Source organism: Benincasa hispida, chromosome 4 (genome assembly GCF_027475165.1).
Source record: "Benincasa hispida cultivar pf3 chromosome 4, pf3_genome.v1.1, whole genome shotgun sequence".
NCBI classification, from domain to species: domain Eukaryota; kingdom Viridiplantae; phylum Streptophyta; class Magnoliopsida; order Cucurbitales; family Cucurbitaceae; genus Benincasa; species Benincasa hispida.
In genome coordinates this window covers 20487548-20507361 of record NC_143481.1, presented here as the reverse complement: position 1 = coordinate 20507361, position 19814 = coordinate 20487548, and the positions used below count along the sequence as shown (strand labels likewise).

At 33.4% G+C, this 19814-nt stretch overlaps 1 protein-coding gene across 2 annotated transcripts; it reads left to right on the top strand.

Annotated features, from left to right (window-relative positions):
* Window positions 1–14404: 14404 nt before the first annotated feature.
* AME3 (Protein kinase superfamily protein) lies at window positions 14405–18580 on the top strand. Of its 2 annotated transcripts, XM_039030186.2 has the most exons (12): window positions 14405–14745; window positions 14887–15007; window positions 15622–15648; window positions 15736–15889; window positions 15974–16022; window positions 16290–16404; window positions 16582–16673; window positions 16751–16898; window positions 17731–17795; window positions 17877–17974; window positions 18057–18162; window positions 18262–18580. In XM_039030186.2, the coding sequence occupies exons 1-12, from the start codon at window positions 14656–14658 to the stop codon at window positions 18397–18399; spliced, it is 1203 nt and encodes a 400-aa protein (XP_038886114.1). In that variant the 5' UTR covers window positions 14405–14655; the 3' UTR covers window positions 18400–18580. The 2 variants fall into 2 exon arrangements, with proteins under 2 accessions (XP_038886114.1, XP_090168995.1); XM_090312869.1 differs by lacking the exons at window positions 16582–16673; window positions 16751–16898.
* Window positions 18581–19814: the final 1234 nt, after the last annotated feature.

The window sequence follows — 19814 nt, the reverse complement described above, 5'->3', positions numbered from 1 at the left end:
GCCCGGTAGCAATGTCTTGCTTCCCGTGGCTTTTTACACTGTCTTTTTCACTCCACTCTATTTAGCTGAATGTTTTTGCTTTCGCAAGTGATGGTCCTCTCTCCCTTTGTAGCGTTTCCTGACAGTCTCTTGATCTGCCTGGGAATGATCTCTCGGCTTCTTCGTCTCTTAGCTCATCTCCGTCTTCTAAATATAAGTATGAATATGAACAGACTAACGACTCTCTATCTTGTATATGATCTATGGTGATCTAACTTGTTAACCCCTTTTACAATGGTGGTCTCCGATATTTATAGAGCTCAAGGTGAAGCAACCTTTCTCTCCAATGATTGCAATGATGGAGGGTTATTAAATCTTTTGTTCTGATGCGCCGATTAAAGGTCACCAAAAATTGAGTGTACTTGCTACAGTGTGGCTTTAACGGCTTGTCAACTAAATTCGGATTCGACCGCCATCAGCTTTCCGTCCCATCATGATTTATTATGCTATCACCTTGATGCGCCGTCTTTATGCGGCCACCTTCTTGAGCAACTTATCGTGTTTGCATACGATCGCATGACTTTGCGATCGCAATCTTTCAATGTGTGCGGACGCCTAATTCCTTGGATCACAAATTTACTTGCGCCAACACATTTTTCTTGCACAAAATAAGTAAATTAACTGCTTTTATGCGATGGGCGCATGCGATCACAATTTTCTCAGTTTAACACTTTGGGACATGATATTGTTTATTTTTACAGTCGCATTTCCTTATTGTTTTACTTATTTGTGCTGTAATAACGTGCATTTCTACCCGTTATCAATGGTCAAGACATTGTTAAGTTAGGTTAGACGCCTTCAATGGCGAAGGATGAAATTTATAGGGAAGATGAAGCTCAGGAGTGAGACTCTCCATTCGAGTGATTGAATGGGTCGATGGAGCTACGCCATTGGACGACGGACTCGAATCTGTGGGCTGTGGAATATCGGTGGGTGGCCTGGAAAATATTCATGAATACATGATGAGCTAATAATGTAGCTCCATTATAGAAACTAAAATATATTAATAAAAAAGAAAAAAAGGTGTTTGCCACATCACATGGGATAATATATTGGATATTTTTGTTGATTATGAGTGTTTCGTGGCATTAACTTGGCTGAATTGAGTTGGATTTTAACCACTAATTTCATACGTTGATATTAAACTCAACTTCACTAACTACGATCACATTCACTATTGAAATTTGCACATTGTCGATCAACTTTGACGATAATGTCATCAAAGACATGCTCCAGCAATCAACTCTGTCAACATGCTTCGAAACCACCTTTGATGTCCAACTTTGTACTAATATTGCCTTCGACAACCAACTTCGACAATGAACTCCAATGACTAACTCCGACCACCAGTTACATCGTTCATCTCCAATGACTAATTCTAACAACCAATAATTCACCCAATCATATACTAAAAAAATTTATGGTAAAAGTATTTTTAAATACAAAATTGAAATTATTAGCTCATAATGTTTAATAGACGTCTAACATAGTAATTTAATGTTAATGTTTTTTTTTATTATTATATAGCCAAACAAAACAAACATGTGTATAAAAATAGGTTTGAAAAAATGTAACCAAACACATTTGTATATATATTTTTTTAACAATTTATTAAAAGTTTTTAAATACAAATAACTTTTTCAAAAACACTTCATTACCTGTCCAAAAGCTCATATATTGTTCGTTCCAGGCATAGACGAATATCCCATACCATTTGGGATAGTTGTTGTCCCTTATGTACTAATGATCATCTCCTTACTTAGTTAATGTGAGATTTTGATTCCATTTCAAACACCAACATACATACATAATAAACCCTAACCTAAATTTGAAATAAGATATCATAAAAAACCCCAAACCCTGTGATGGCCTACTTTTTTTTTTTTTTTTTTTTTTAACAAAATATTGAATTAAATACATGGAGTGAGGGGAATCGAACCTCTAACCTCGAGATTGATGGTACAAGCACTATGCTCATTTTGGCATGGCCAAATTTTCACGTGCATATTACACTCAACATTCTGTTAATGTGAAAGTATATTGTATTTTTTTGTTGTTTGTATCAAATAGTAGTACAAGACACATGTAAAAAATTGAAAAATATATGTGAAGATTTTAAATTGACATCTCGATTGAGTGTTAAAAATTTGAGAAAATATGTGTGCAATTGAATGGTTAAAAGAAAAGTTAAATGAACAAAAATTAATCACAAAAAAATCATACTTTTTTAAAATTACAAATAATTGCTCCATATACACCTAGTTTAGTAACTTAACTCTGGACCACATATACTTCATAACTCCACATACATATTAACTCCATACTCTATAACTAAATTAAACGGCTCAAATAGCTCATTAATATTTGTCTCTCAAATTTGTAAACAGTGTTCTTTAAAAAGTTATTGCATGCTTGATTTTTACAAAAAATAAAAAATAAAAATAAAAATCATATATAGTAGATAAGACCATAATTACCATATTTAAAAGTGGATGATTTGAATTCCAAAACACGCACACTATATATATGGAAAAATAATAGTATCGGTTAGTATGGAAAAATAATAGTATCGGTTAGTGAGGATATATTGAGTAAAACTATGAGCAAAATCATGGAACTTAGGCATATAGTGTACAACACACTATTTCGTAGAGATACGTTGAGGGCATATTGTCATGTTTTCCATTTTAGTTAGTGTGGTCGTCATGTCTCACAAACTTTATCTACCTTATTAAGATAAATGATGGTGGATTTTTTGCATTGTTGAAAAATACAACCATGCATTTTTGTGAAGCTAAAAGCAACGTCACAAGGCTTTTGTGTCCAATATGGACAATATCTTCCATAGAGATTGTGGAAAGTTATGTCTATGTTGTTCAATTTTGAGTTTACTTCTTCTGGTATGGTCAAATATCACAAATGATTTATGTCGTACATCAAAGTGAATGATGATTGGTTGAGTTTTCGCATTATTGAAAACGTAATCAAAATCGTACAATCATTACAAAATAAAGGAATCCACGAATGTAAATAGTAATAGTGTCTCTACTGATATCAAACATTTTGGGTGAAAACCAAAACCAAGTTATGAGAGCTTACGTCCAATATATATGAACAAGTTATCACAATAGAAATATGAATAAGTTCGTCTTGTCTCCAATCACTGGTAAAAAAATCATGCACCCAATATATATAACCACATCATCAGAATTTCGATGATTGAGTGACAAATAAAAAAGTCGCAAACTCGTAGGACATAGTCATGGTGACATATATGTCTGATGTATACCAAATAGGCTATGTACTTAGTGACTTGGATGAGAAAAAAGTCTTGTTTATTAGCAAATAGTTTGACGAATTATGACTATTTGAAAGAAAATTTGATGGTTATTCTTTGAGAAAATGATTATTATGAATGCAATCAAAGTCGCGTGTTGGTTAGAAAAGACGAGAATTCATAATATATAAGTATAGACAACATTTTTCATTAATATGAAACCTTTTAAGTAAAAGTACAAATAACACGACAATGACTTATGCAAACTTGTTGGGGTTCAAATTGTAATTAGAGTCACACTATCTCTCCATAGATTGTTAGGTATTTTGCTCACGGGATAGTTAGCATGTAACTAACTTTACGTCATCCTTCCAATATGCATTGTTGAATGTTTAACAATTAAAGATGCGACAAAGTATTCAACAAGGTCACCACAATGTGGATGCTTCCCAATAATTGTTGTATGTAGATTAAAAAACAAAAAATGTCCACCCCAAATAATAATTGGATACAAAAGTAAGAGTGTGTTTGGTTCAAATTTTCAAGTGCTTAATTCTGAAAACAAGTCATTTAGGAAAAAATCAAAATATTTGGCAACAACTCAAAATAGGTTTTAAAACACTTTTAAAGCGTATTTAGACCGTTTTATCAAAAGAGTTTAAATAAAAATGATTTATTTGAAAAACATTTTTTTCTCTATCAATCCACACATGTCATATAACTTTTACAATTTATCTCACACACATACAATGGTGCAAAATTACTAGTCACATTGTGACAACCTCTTAGTTTTTTTTTTTTCTTCTTCTTCTGAATCTCACGTCATTTTATGTCGTACACCTCATTAGATGGTTCACGGTTGATTGGTTTGTTTTTTTGTGTGTAGTGGATGGATACATAATTTCATGTTATGGGCACAAATTTATATAAAGGATAGTAACACGTAAAACCTTAATAAAGACCCTATGTTATACATATGTCCAATTTTTCTATTATTTACAAGAATGTCTAAGTTAACTTCTTAATTACATAAACATTAGGGCTCAATTACCTTTTTGTCCCCACCTATAATCAATTATACATTTCAAGAAAGGAAACTCAAAAGTTTTCTGGATTCAGGTGTAATTTTTATTTTACCCAAAATTATTTTTCAAAACCCCAATCATTCTCACTCTATCTCACTTCTCTCGGACCCTCTTTTTCTCCAACTCTCTTTCTCTCTCTATCCCACATTCTCTCTATTCCTCTCTCTCTCCACCTTCAATGCTAGCGACCACACTGGAAGACGAACAAAATGGCGAACTATGAACAATGAACTTGGAGCGAAAAGGTGGACGATGAACGAAGGATTCAACTGGTCGATAGACGACAGGGCAATGCAGACAACTGATGAATGGCAGATGATGAATGGCAAACTTAGCTGGAAGACGGATGTTGACCGATTGGGCTTGATGGCAGACAATGATGTTGTTGGAAGCGTTGACGAGCCCACTTTAAATTCACTTTAAAAATTTCATAAACTTTTAAGAAAAGAAACTTGTTCTCTTACAAAACTCAAAAACGCACAAGAGAAGAATATTATTCTCTTGAAACTCAGTTTCTTTTCAAACTTCAATTTGCTTCTATTGATTTTTTATTCTTTTCTCTTGCATACAAATGAGGGAATCAAACTCTTTATATAGTACTCAAGAGACACTCCCTAAAAGACACAAAATAAATGAAGTACATGTATACATACCATTAATGTACTTGAACAATTACATGTATCTTGAAATTAGAAATGTATCTAGGAATGTGTTATCCATAATGTATCTAGCTTATTAATTTCTAACATGCCCTCTTAAGCTAGACTTCCCCGACTCCGAGGTTCTCTTTCATTTTCAAGAATAAGTTTGTCTTTAATGCTTTTGTGAATATGTCTGCAACTTGATCTTGTGTCTTGAAATACTTGATATATACTTCTCCATCTTTGATCAATTCTCTGATTAAATGATACTTGGTGTGCATGTGTTTGCTTTTTCCATGAAAAACTAGATTTTTCAAAAGTGAAATAGATGATTTATTGTCACAGAACATGACGGTCCCTTTCTCTTGAGAACACTTCAATTCATGTAGTACCTTTCTAAGCCAAAGTGCTTGACAACTAGCTGCAGACAAAGAAATGTATTTAGCTTTCGTTGTTGACAATACTACAGCATCATGCTTCTTTGATGCCCACGAAACTGCTCCAGAGCCAATATTAAATACATACCTAGAAGTACTTTTGAAATCATCAATATTTCCTCCCCAATCACTATCACTGTAGCCAACAAGAACATTATCCACATTCCTTTTATAATGGATTCCATGATCAATAGTTCCAAAAATATATCTAAGAACTCTCTTTCCAATTTCCCAATGACTTCTTTTTGGTGATGTCATAAATCTACTCAATAAACTTACGAGAACATAAGATCAGGTCTAGTTGTAGTTAAATATATTAAACTTCTAACAAGACTTCTATAGATGGTGGCATCAAAAGCTTCACTATCATTATGCTTGCTTAACCTTAAACCCAGTTCCATAGGAGTACTAACAGGATAAGCATTCTCCATTTTGAACTTTATCAACAAATCTTTTGCATACTTCTTTTGGGAAATTGTAATCTCATTATCACCTTGTTTAACTTCAATACCAAGAAAGTAATGAAGTAGACCCATATCAGTCATCTCAAATTATTTCTTCAGGCTCTCTTTGAACTCATCAATCATCATGTTTGAATTTCCCATAAAGATTAAATCATCAACATATAGACAAATCATCAAGAAATTACCATTTTCGTCTTCTTTAGTGTAGAGAGCATGTTCATATGGACATCTTCTGAAACCATCCTTCAAGAAAAAATCATCGATACGTTTGTACCAGGCTCTTGGTGCTTGCTTTAGCCCATACGATGCTTTCTTCAATCGACACACCTTATTTTCTTCTCCAATTTTGGCATAACCAGAGGGCTGCTCAACATAAATTTCGTCATCTAAATACCCATTTAGAAATGCTGACTTGACATCCATTTGATGAACTTTCCAATTATCTTGTGCTGCAAGGGCTAACATCAAATGAACAGTTTCCAAGCGAGTTACTGGTGCAAAAACTTCTTCATAATCCACACCAAACTTTTGTTTGTAACCTTTTACTACGAGTCTAGTCTTGTATTTCTGCACTTCTCCATTTTGCTTCAGTTTTGTTCTATAGATCCATTTGAATCCAAGAGCTTTCCTATTCTTTGGTAATTTGACTAACTCCCAAATCTCGTTTCTTCTGATTACATCAATCTTTTGATCCATTGCATCTTTCCATTTCTCATCTTGAATTGCTTCTTCAAAGTATATAGGATCAACATATGCAAATAAAGCAAAACCAACATGTTCATCATCTTGTATTCTTCTTGAAGTATTATAGATCTCTCGAATATTTATTGTCTTCCTTGGAGTAGTTTCTTCATCACTTGTGGAGTGTGATGAAGAAGGTGAAGTCAGTGGTTGAGTCTCTTCAAGCTCCAAGTCTCGAGTATCTTCTTTGCCATTCATGTCAACAAGTAATGGATTCTGGTCTTTATTTGATGCATCCCATTGCCAGAATTTTGCTTCATCGAACTTGACATCTTGACTAATAATACCTTTCTTACTTACAGAGTTGTATAATCTGTAAGCCTCGAAGTTCTCACTGTACCCAACAAAAATGCATTTTTCTGATTTATCATCTAGTTTACCTCTTTTCTCATATGAAACATGAGAGTAAGAAATATACCCAAACACTCTTAGGTGACTAATAGTTGGTTTCAATCCGTTCCATGCTTCTTGAGGAGTAATACCTTGCACACTTTTAGTTGAAGCTCGATTTAGGAGATAGACAGCACAAGTTACTATATCTTCCCAAAATTGATCTAGAAGCTTCTTGGCCTTTAACATGCTTCTTGCAAGTTCCATCATTATTCTGTTTTTCCTCTCTGCAACTCCATTTTGTTAAAGAGTTCTTCGAACAATCTTTTGATGCTTGATTCCATTTTCTTTCAAGAATTCTGCAAAGATTATATATTCTCCTCCACGATCCAAATTCAATGCTTTCAATTTCAAGTTACTTTCATTTTCCACCATTGCTTTGAATGTACATTCGAAAGTAGAGCTCTTTTCTTTTAGCAGATAAATCCAAGTTTTTCGACTGTAATCATCAATAAATGTGAGAAAATAACGGTTACCTCTATGTGTAGTAGTTCTCATGGGTCCACATAAGTCTGTATGGACAAGCTCGAGAGGTTTTGATGCTCTCCAAGAACCTTCAATCAGAAATGAATTTCAATGATGCTTTCCGAAAACACATGCTTCACAAAATTAATCTTCCTTTTTAATATTTGGCATTCCTCTCACCATATGTTGTTGACACATGTGAGACAAAGTGTCAAAACTCAGGTGCTCGAATTGACAATGCCACAACCATGAAGAGTCATTTACTAAAGTCTCAAAACAAACAAGCTTCTCATAGCATATTTTAATTGGAAACATTTCGTTGTGAGTTATGCGTACCTTCGTTATGAGATCTCCATTATTGGTTCTAATCTCACATATGCTATCTTTAAAGATAACATCATGTCCTCTTAGGAGAAGTTTCCCAACACTTAAAAGATTGTGTTTGAGACTCGAAACATAATACACATCAGTAATTCTTTTTGCTCCCTTTTTTGTCTTGACAAGAATATCTTCTTTTCCTTTGACCTCAAGCTTCTTGTTGTCACCAGTCTTCACTACATTTTGATGAGATTCATCTAAAGATATAAAAATATCCTTTCTTCCTGTCATGTGGTTACTGCAACCACTATCAAGATACCATATTTCCTCATTGCTTGTTTCTTGGACGTTGAATGTGAGGAAGAGAAGACCTTAATCATTATCCTGTTGCTCATGCATTGGAGTGGTTTCTGCTTCATTAGAATTATCCTTCTTAGACCATCAATCTGCTTGAAAATATCCATAACGTCTACAATTGAAACATTGTACGTGAGAAAAATCTCCATGGCCACCACTTCTGCCTCTTCCTCTATTTGAATTTCTTCCCCTTCCTTTATTAGAAAAAGATTGATTATCTCTGCTCTCTGACTCAGAATTTGTTACAACATTGGATCGTCTATTGCCTCTACCGCCACGTCCACCTCTTCTTCCACAGATTGCCCTTTATAGAAAGATTGCATGTGAAAAGATTCTTTTGAAGGAGTATAATCAAAATTTCAAATGAGTTCATGAGAGTGAAGAGATCCCATTAAGCTATTGATGGAGAGAGTTGACAAATCTTTGGATTCTTCAATTGCTACAACAATATGCTCATATCTTCTAGTCATGCTTCTAAGGATCTTTTCAACCACCCTTTTATCTTTGATTGCTTCTCCATTTGATCTCAATTGATTAACAATTAAGAGAACATGGTTGAAAAAATCTTCAATAGTTTCAACATCTTTCATTCGAATGGTATCAAATTCAGCTCGAAGTGTTTGCAATCGGACCAATTTTACCTTTTCTTCTCTTTCGTACAAATTCTGCAATGCATCCCATGCTGCTTTAGCAGTAGAGACTTCTGATATTCTTTCAAAAATATTTTCATCCACAACTTGGTAGATGAAAAATAATGCATTCTCATCTTTTTTTCTCTCTGATGGAACACGAGACATACGCATCGGAATAATGATCTAATTACACTATAATTGCTTTCAATTAAAATGAAAATAGCATGCAACCCTACTTAATTAATTAGGTTTTTTTTTGAAGAAATTACCTTTGAAGCTTCCGAAACGTTTTCATCTCCACCCGAACACGAACGGACCACCACTAGAGCTAAACTACTATCCTCTGGACTCAGAACCGGGTTGTGGGACCCGATGGATGAAGAATCTGAGAGAGAGAAAGAGATAGAATTAGAAGATAGATTTTGGGTTGGGTTTGGGTTTTTATTTTTCAGCTCAATTTTGAAAACTATTTTGGCGAAAGTGGCAAAAGTTTTTAATCCAAATTGAAAAGCCCATATTTATAGAAAATGGCTATGCAAAATTGCATGTAACAAATTCATAAAAACCCAACACCTAGAATCCACTATCGAAGTGGGCTTAATGTCTCCACTATAAGCCAACACCTAGCCCACTATTTTGTTAATGAAATTATCCAACAAAAGTTTGGATTTTCCCACTAACTTTAGTCAAAGGGCAAAATAGTCATTTTGTCAAAGTCAAACTTTGACCTAAAAGTCAACATTTTGACTTTTTATGATTTTTTCCATGTTGATTAATTTTGACCTCCTGAGCATGAATTCACATTCATTTTCTCGAAATTCAAATCACATTTGAATATAAGGTCGGACAAAGTTTGACTTTTCAAAGTCAAAACTCAACTCTTTGACTTTTTACATCTTTGACCATTTCTATTATTTTCGAGCTTCCGAATATGAACGTATTCATATTCTTGATATTTAAATCACATTTAAATATTAAAGCTGTATTTCTAAACTGAAAAATCGACCACTATATTGCATATATTTGTCAGTTTCTCTCTCTTCACCTAATTCGGACAATTCGAATTATTCTATCATACTGTTTTAAGTTTATTCCATATGAGCTAGTAGGGGAACCTAATGAACCTATAGATCATGGGCTCCAATGATCTGAGATTAGCTGACTAAAACTCTTTTAGACGGAGCTAATCAACATTTGTTAACTAACGGGTCATTCCACTATAGTCCCGTAGTTGCACTCCCCTCACTATAGATATATTTGTGTCCATTTGATATAACAATGATTAGTAAACTAATCCTTCACAGGTTGTTCGTAATCTCGGTTGGGTCATAAAAATTGTTTTACCCCCAAGACTACATCTTGTTTCTTAAGTGCCACTGATCCTCTAATGAACAATTGGTTTAAGGTCCAACCTATAAACCGAACCCCTCTCGGGCCAAGGAGAGGATGGAGTCCCTTGTTCAAGACCTGGATTCAGTATTAAAAGGAACAACCTATCTACTATCTCTATAACGGGTAGGAGTGAATTCCGTCTTGCACCCCATGTTCCCAGCTATCCACTTGATCTTACCCCTGAAATGAGAGGCTTATTGGGCCAGCGATAATGAGCTGCCCTCACCTATGCAGATCTAAGGATAATTTTGAGTGAACAGAAGCTCATAGTTAACTCAGGATTAAGATTAAGTTACCCAAGTCATCAATTAACGAAATAGTCAGTTTTATACATAAAACGACATTTATAACGTAAAAAGTGACTATTTCATGTTCCGTCTTATGCAAACTCATTGCATAGGATGTCCCCACTCACACATATCTATATGAACAATTTAGGATCACATCGTTTGTACTAACTACAAAGTGAGCCGCATCCATAGTGTCCCCAGAACAAGGCGTCCAACCTTATGCATATACTATAGACCATTTTGGCTATATATTTGAACTTGATCCACATTTATGTCACTTCATAAAGTTCAAACTACATTAAATAGCATCAAAACCTTAGTTTATTGGATTCAAGATTACAATTTCAATAACAATTTTATCGAAAAACAAAATAGAATAAGTTTATTAATTTACAAACTATGAGTTTTAGGACATAAAATCCAACACTCTCAACTCATTGAGTAGTTGTGGTGAAAGACCATCCTCAATTTCTGGCTCCAAATATCCTCTGTCAATAATATCCCAAAGATCTTGAGATCCATAAAGAACCTTCATTCGTTGGCTCCACCGTCTATAATTTTTCCCTCAAAGCGAGGAAGTTGATGTTGCAACATGTTAGATGACATCTTTCAATCCTTTGGCTCTAATACCACTTTATTGGAATTGTTGACGAGCCCACTCTAAATTCACTCTAAATTTCACAAACTTTTAAGAGAAGAAACTTGTTATCTTACAAAACTCAAGAACACACAAGAGAAGAATATTGCTCTCTTGAAACTCAATTTCTTTTCAAACTTCAATTTGCTTCTATTGATTTTTTATTCTTTTCTCTTGCATACAAATGAGGAAAATGAACTCTTTATATAGTACTCAAGAGATACTTCCTAAAGGACACAAAATAAGTGAAGTACATGTATACATACCATTTATGTACTTGAACAATTACATGTATCTAGAAATGCATGTATCTTGAAATTAGAAATGTATCTAGGAATGTGTTATCCATAATGTATCTAGCTTATTAATTTCTAACAAACGCGACACAGACGATGGTGGAGATGTGGTGGACAGTCGAACAACGACGAATGGGCACAACGGACGATTGAACGACAACAAAGATGGATTTGGAAAGATCCTTGGGCAAGCAAACCAAGGTACCTCTTTTATTTTGTTTAATCTATATAAATCCCCAAGTAGGATATATATTATGAATACGATATATTGTGATTTATGTTGAAAATTTCATTTTATATACTATGATTTATTCTAAAAATCGAGTCAAACTGTTATTTATATAGCATGGTAGATATTTCTGTTTGTATCTGACTATTTTGAATTTATGTATGATATATACTTATATCGAACATTAAATATCATAAAATAGTTGTATTTGAGTATATATCAAATATGTTTACCAATATATATCATATATTGATTAGAACATTTGCAAAAATTAATACAATATTAAAAGACATATCTAAAAACGACATGAATCCGCAAATATTGTACTGTCGTACCTATATAAGAACTTTTGAATAGTACATTTCAAACATACTAAAAAATCTTAATATACTTCATATATTGTTAGAATATATTCAAACACCTAACTCAATGTTTAAAAATAACCACGAATCAATGGAAAGAATAGAAAAATGCTTCATACGTGAAATTGGAAAAATAAAATATGAAATGTATGGTATATACTAATATATCAATGAAGTTTATGATATATATATTAAGATTTATGTTGAATATTATTAATTTTTTATTTCTATACTATGGTATATTTTAAATACTTTACACAATATTTTCAAACAATTTAATAGAAAAAAATAAAATGTGGAACAAAAAAATGTGGAACCAACGTATAAAAATAAAATTTCATTAAATACATTTTCTATTTCCAGTTGCAAATTGCTCTAGAATCTTAACAAATTCATACGTGAAAATGGAAAAATAAATTATGAAATGTATGATATAAACAATGATATAAATGAAGCTTATAATATATACTACTATGTTGAATATTGAGTCAATTTTTTATTTTTATACCGTGGTATATTTCAAACACTTTGAACAAAATTTTCAAACACTTTAATGAAAAAAAAAGAATAAAATGCGAAACCAAAAAACGTGTAACCAACGTATATAAAATTTCATTAATAACATTTTCTCTCTCCAATTGCAAATGGGTTATCTTAACAAATTAATGCTATGAAAATTCTCTCCAATATCAAGGAAAATGGATAATTTTCATTAAGTAGACTTTCTCTCTCCAATAGCAAATGGTTTTAAAATCTCAACTAATTACTTATCTCTCATAAATATGTACTCTCTCTCGCATTAAGAATACCTCGTAAATATGAAAATATCAATCATCACACCATCGAAAAGGGTATTTTTGACCGAAAATCCCATAAAATCTTATATTTGAAAATAACAACAAATTTAGACATTTATGAAAATAAATTTTGAAAAGATTTAGTATGTAATTATCCATTTATATAATGTTATAATTTTAGCCTATTAACTTCTAGATTTGTATCTATTATAAATAATTCATAGACTTAAAAAATTGTCCAATAGACCCTAAATTCTCAATTTTGTTTATTAAATAAATTCTTAAAATATTATTTTTATTTCTAATAGATCTCGTGTATTGGAAAAGGTTGAAAATCAAATGTCTTATAAGGTGTAATATATCACAAAATAAATTCAATTTAAAGAAAAGAATCGTAATTTTGAGCAAAACTTTTCATTTTCCTTCTAACCTTTCCAGGGATTTTTCGGAGGTAAAAAAAAAGGTTTATAGTTAAAATATAATTATGGTCTCTCTACATCAAATTTGCTAAATTTTAGTTCACATACTTTTTAAGGACATTTTTCAATATAAAACAATATTTAAAAATATTTACATTTTAGCAAAAAATTTTAAAAATAAACATTTTTTAACCTTTTACTATAAAGTCTACATTTCTTTTAGAATTTTTCTATTTATAAGAATTTTCTTTTTATTATCTAATTTTCTTTTCATTCTTTTAATAAAATCTTAAATTTATTTGTTTAAAGTTAATTTTTATCAAAATTGATTAAACAACAACAACAACAACAACAACAACAACAACAACAACAATAATAATAATAATAATAATAATAATATGGAAAGAAGATATATACATTTTCTAAACACATAGCAAAATTTTTAATAGATAACAACAAAAATTATAAAAGATTAATAATAAACTAGGAGAGAGATCTTTTTTTTTGGAATAACCAGATTAAATTTAAGATTTATTGAAATTAGAAGAACTAAAATTAGATAATTAAAATTATAAATATTAAAGTCATAATGGTTGATCTAATGGTAGTGGGAACATAAAAAGAAAAAAAAGACAAAAAATTAAGAGATCATGAGTTCGATCAAGAGTGGCCTAACTAAGTGGTCATGGATTCAATCCATAGGTCAAGCAGATTATTTAGGGATTGTTTGGGTGCTGAAATGATATAGGATGTGGGGAGTTCTGATAAAGTACGAACAATCGAGTATATTCAAACACTGAGACGACATACGATACATGGAAGGAAAATGATGGTGAGATATGAGACACGTTCCGAAAATGGACCTATAAACAATTAAAATCGGTAAGATAGGATGATAGACCTCCAAACAATGAAATGATAAAGATGTGAGGATATAGATCTCAAGTTGGGTCCCCAAACAATCCCTTAGTGATATTAGATGTATGTAAGCTAGTCATTTGAAACAACTATGAAGTATAAAGATAAAATTGGTATTATCTTCTTTAAAAAAAATGATAAAATTGGTATTATTTTCTTTAAAAGAATGATAAAATTGGTATTTTACCATATAAATACATATATGTCTAATGTACGATATTCACGCGCGTGAAGTAACAGCCTCGTCCTTCCTGTTCAAATCCGTTCGCCTCTTATGATTATTATCTGTGGTGGTCGGCGAGCTGCTGAATCTCTGTATTTTGTAGAACCAAGTCGCCGAAACCCTAATTTTCTTGTGATTCTCAGACATTTTTCTGTTGATTGTTTGTTTGTTTGTACATTCATACACACAGTACCGAGAGATATATATAGAGACAGCGCTGAATCCGCTGATTCATGAACGGCAGCCATGGAAGCTGAGAGAATGGGGAAAGAACAGCAGCGGACTACCAGGAAAAGGCCTCGTTCAGCATGGGACGTGGTGCCATCCGAACAAGAGGTTGGTTGGTTGGCTTTTGGTCTTTATGTTTTCGGATTGGATTTTCAGAGATGAGGACGTTGAATTCTGGAACTCGTGGCAATTAGGGCTTTTATTTCGAATCATGAAGGTTGTTGGGTGCAATCTTTTTTTCCTGTGTAGGCTAATAAGGCTTTGGTGGTGGTTAAAAATGATGTCAAAAGGCATGCATCGCCCCCGAGAAGAGATGATGATCGTGAAGGACACTATGTCTTCAACCTCGGCGAGAATCTCACTCCGAGATGTGAGTGTTTTTTTTTTTTTTTTTTTTTTAAAAAAAAAAAATTGGATTCTGTTTATACTATGATTCTTCGGTATGGAGTGTGTAAAATGGCGTCTGCATTGGTGGGTTTTCCCTTCTTATCAGACAAGGGATTTACAGTGAAGTCTTAGTAAAATTAAGCCAGTATTTTGTTGCACATTCCACGATAATCTTCCTTTGATCTTGTTTGCTTGAAATAAAGAAAACAATATGAAAAGGAAGAATTCTTAGAACTTTCTGTTATATATATGTCCATTGGTTGTTACCTTACCACCTGGTGTAAGCTGCAATGCCATCTTTGGCTAGATCATCAGTTCTTTTGCAGCATAGATCTTTTTGCAATTTCCAGCACAGGTCGAGCCTGACTCTACCTGTGAATTTTATATTATCAATGAAAATACCTTTTATAAGGGAATAAATCGCATGTAAATTTTGGAATATCCCTTATTTGTTTTAAAGACCCAGAACCATATATATATCCTCATTCGTTTTTGTCATTTACTCAAGTTATCCATTCCTTTAGCGTATTGTTTCAGTCTTTTGATTTGTTATACTTGGATCTTACTGGGGTAATCGATAACATGAACGTCGTGCAGATAAAATCCTCAGCAAGATGGGTGAAGGTTAGCTGTCAAGTTCCCTGCTGTCTGCAAGATTTTATGTTTTTGTGATTCTGCTCGAGTCCACTTAGCAAATTGCTAGTGCTGTAGGCACATTTGGTCGAGTTTTGGAATGCTGGGACCGTCAAACTCGAGAATATGTAGCCATTAAGGTAGTTCGGAGCATACGTAAATACCGTGATGCAGCCATGGTCGAAGTGGATATACTTAAACATCTTGCTCAGAATGACACAGGCAGCCTACGGTATATTTTTATTTCCTTGTTTGATAGTATTCAATTCATAATATTACACAATCTAACTCTGCTTTGCAAAATGTTCCTCTGCAGATGTGTACAGATTAGAACTTGGTTTGACTACCGCAATCACATATGCATAGTAAGTTATTTCAGTTTTTGTCCATGGATTTATCTCCTCTCTCTTCCTCTCTGGATATTTAATATGCTGCTATTGTGATCTTTTGATGTCATATTTTCTGGTAACTGAAGTTATTCTCTTCCAGTGGTCTCTGGTCAAAATAGTGGCGGTCTTTCTTTTGACATCGAATGCATATACATTAGCGAGTTCTTACGTATGTGGACTTATTCATAGAATTGGTAAATTAACAGAAGCCTTCCTTTGAATGCATTTGAATGGTTTGATCAGGTATTTGAGAAGCTTGGACCAAGCTTATTTGATTTTCTAAAGAGAAATAGATACTGCCCATTCCCTGTGGACCTTGTTCGGGAGTTTGGACGACAGCTTTTGGAATCTGTAGCATGTGTGTGGACTTATTTTCAACCTCTGCATCATTTCTCTGATTTTCATTTATCTCTTTTCCCCTAAAGGACTCCAAAGCCATTTTCATTGCTCTTTCCTCTGTTGAGGGTTGGAAAATGTCTTATCATTCCATTCTTCTTTGTTTAACTTGTTTACTTTGCTTCATCATATCTGGCAGATATGCATGATTTACACTTAATCCACACAGACCTGAAGCCAGAAAATATTCTTCTTGTGTCTTCTGAATATATAAAGCTTCCTGGTTGTAAGGTACTTAAATACTTCAAATCTGAAAATTTGGGTGAAAACTCAAATATATCTTAAAAACGATGCTTGAAATGATACAGAGGGTTTCGTCAGATGAAACGCAATTCAGATGCTTGCCCAAGTCTAGTGCAATTAAGCTGATTGATTTTGGTAGTACTGCATTTGATAATGAGAATCATAGCTCCATTGTTTCTACAAGGCATTACAGAGCCCCTGAGGTTATTCTAGGTAACTAGTTATGTGGTTGGCTAGTGAAAATTGTGTTTGTGTATAGTTTCTCCCCTCTTCCCTCTCTGATTCCTTATTGAGAAACCTTCTCTGTTGAAGGAAGCAAAAAACTTACATTTTATTTATCTTGTTGCTAAGAATTAAATAGTATCTGGAGGAAGGGGAATGATGAACCCCAATTGTAGAAATAGGGCAGAAGACGGAATCTTTATAACATTATTTTTAAGAAATACCTTGTGATACTTCGTGATGTATGGAGTATCCTTCTAATATGCAAGCTTATATGTTTCAATAAATTTAAGTTGTTTTGCTTCGTTCTTGCTATTGTATGTTATATCTGTCCGGTCATTTACCCATAAGGCAATAACTCTTGTACTTGAAGGTAGTTTATGGCTCTCGTCGTCCAACTGTTCATACCTATGCATACAGCAGTGCAATTTTTTAAAGCTTTTCATTCTTTTGTGAATCTCTTTTGGAGCGTGAGTGAAAATTGTTTATCCTATGTTGAACCTCCAATCTTTTAACATTTGGGTATTCAAAATTCTTTTGAGATTAGAGTGACATTTATGTTGATCTCTTCAGCATCTTTTCCTGCTGCTTGACCCCGAGTTAAACATTTCCAACCCATCGCCCCTGCCTGCAAATTTATCATCAGGGACACAACAGCACTAAAATTTTATTGCATATCCCACTTTATTACTGTATGATCTCTGATTATTTCACCTAGAATCTCTGCAAGGAAATGTCTACAACATTAGATATCGCTTCACAAATGCCTCCCTATATTATTATGCTTGCTGTAGTCTCACCTGCATTGATGGATGTTTTGCAGGTCTCGGGTGGAGTTATCCATGCGATTTGTGGAGTATCGGTTGCATTCTTGTTGAACTCTGTTCGGTTAGTATTTATTGAACCTAACTTGGGTTTGATTAGGTGGAAGTCAATACCAGAAACTTGATAATTTCTGGAAACCTGTAGGGCAAAGCATTGTTCCAAACTCATGAGAACTTGGAGCATTTGGCAATGATGGAGAGGGTGTTGGGACCTCTGCCAGGGCACATGATTCAGAGTGCCGAGTACTGAACCATCCAGATTTCTCTTCATTTATTTCCTTTGTAGAGTATACAAATAGACTAATTTTCTATCTGCTTCCTATAGCCAAAATGCAGAAAAATATTTCAAACGAGGGTTGCGTCTAAACTGGCCTGAAGGAGCAGTTTCAAGAGAAAGCATTAGAGCTGTGAAGAAACTTGATCGGTTGAAGGTCTGTTTATTAGTATGCTTATTTTATATGCATGCTTATATAGTTTTATTGAGAAGATGATTGTAAACTTATGCAAAATTGCCATCTGTTTGTTTCCAGGATATGGTTTCACAATATGTGGGCTTCTCCAGGTCTCTATTGACTGATCTATTGTATGATTTATTGAAATATGACCCTTCAGAACGTCCCACAGCGCGACAAGCCCTTAACCATCCCTTCTTTAAGAGTATAGCTTGAGAAGGTACAAATCCTTTCTAAGTTACAGTTGCAATACAAGTTTGTCTGCAGAATGCTGACCATTTTATTTTAGGGAAAGAGAGATAGATTGAGATTAAGATTGCTAGTGCAGACAATGAGTTTTACTTGTATTTGTAGAAGTATAATTATTAATGAAAAGCATGTCAATATTGTCTCCAAATTTATTGTGAAAACTCTTTTACGCTAGAGTAGGCTAGTAGGGAATTCATTTTAATTTTTCTTCCCTCTTCAGACACGAATATTGCGAAGAATACAACATGTGAGGATTAGAATTTGAACCTGTCCTTTTGGTCATGGTATAGGTTCTAATCAGTTGGGTCTTTTCTTTCTGTTGAGAACAGTTCATTCTCAATCTCAGTACCTTTTTGAAACAAAAAATGAAGGGTTTTCCCCCTCCCCCCCCCTTCTCTCCAGTTACTAGAATAGACATGGATACAATTCGCACTTTGGTTTATGAGGGATATTGTCAAATTGGTATAGTGATCATTTGATAAGTGTGAAGATGAAATATGTTCCTTTTGTATATAGATTTCTTAGTAACAAAATGGTGGTGGAGGTGTAGCAATTCTACACATCAAATATGCCAGAGATTATAGCTTACATCATACTTTAAATTCTTATTCAAACTCTTGAAATGAATAAGTAAAACTAATCTAGTAGTTGCACAAAGATAAATAAGGTCATAAATGAGTTCCTTGCTTGGAAAAGCTTGAACATGCAAACTATGACAAGATTACAAAATTATAGATTTTTTGACCTCTCAGCAAACTAAGTCAAGATTACCAAAACGCTAGAATCTTTGACCCCCTTGAATCAATAATTTCTCAAAACTCAAATGTACCATACAACACTTGAAATGTGGCTAAAGAGCCATTCCTAAGATCTTGCAAAAATAGATGATTGTTATACATATTCACCCATGATTCTCAAAACAGATGCTTTCAAATTAAAGGATAATCAAGGGCAAAGCTTAAAAATCCAAGCTACATTAAATAGAAGCGAATAATAATTAATCCACGTTAAATGAAATGGAGTTCCATAAATGAAACTTGGGAAGTCCTCAGTGAATGCTAACTTAGACTGATCTCATTGAATGCATCCCATTTCATTTACTCAAACTCAAGTTAGGTCGGTGGATAGACGTTCCAAAGTTGGGAGAAAGAATGAAATTCGACCTACTTTTTTTGAAATTGAAGTTTTTTGTTCATTTATTGACGCCATATTCAAGTAAAATTACCAAAATAAAAACTTGTATATACGGTTTGACCTTTATCTCTCGCTCTTTACTATCTCGTTCTCCTTACTCTCTCCCTCATCTTTTTCTCAATTTCCTCACCCCCTCTCTTGTTGTCTCGCTCTCATTCTCTCTTCTTGGTCTCTTCTCACTCATTTTG

Excerpts from the sequence above, each read along its gene's own strand:
- AME3 (XM_039030186.2), top strand. The coding sequence starts at position 14,656 with ATGGAAGCTGAGAGAATGGGGAAAGAACAGCAGCGGACTACCAGGAAA. Across the intron at positions 16,899-17,730 it reads AGCCCCTGAGGTTATTCTAG|GTCTCGGGTGGAGTTATCCA; the intron begins GTAACTAGTTAT and ends GATGTTTTGCAG. Across the intron at positions 17,975-18,056 it reads CACATGATTCAGAGTGCCGA|CCAAAATGCAGAAAAATATT; the intron begins GTACTGAACCAT and ends TGCTTCCTATAG.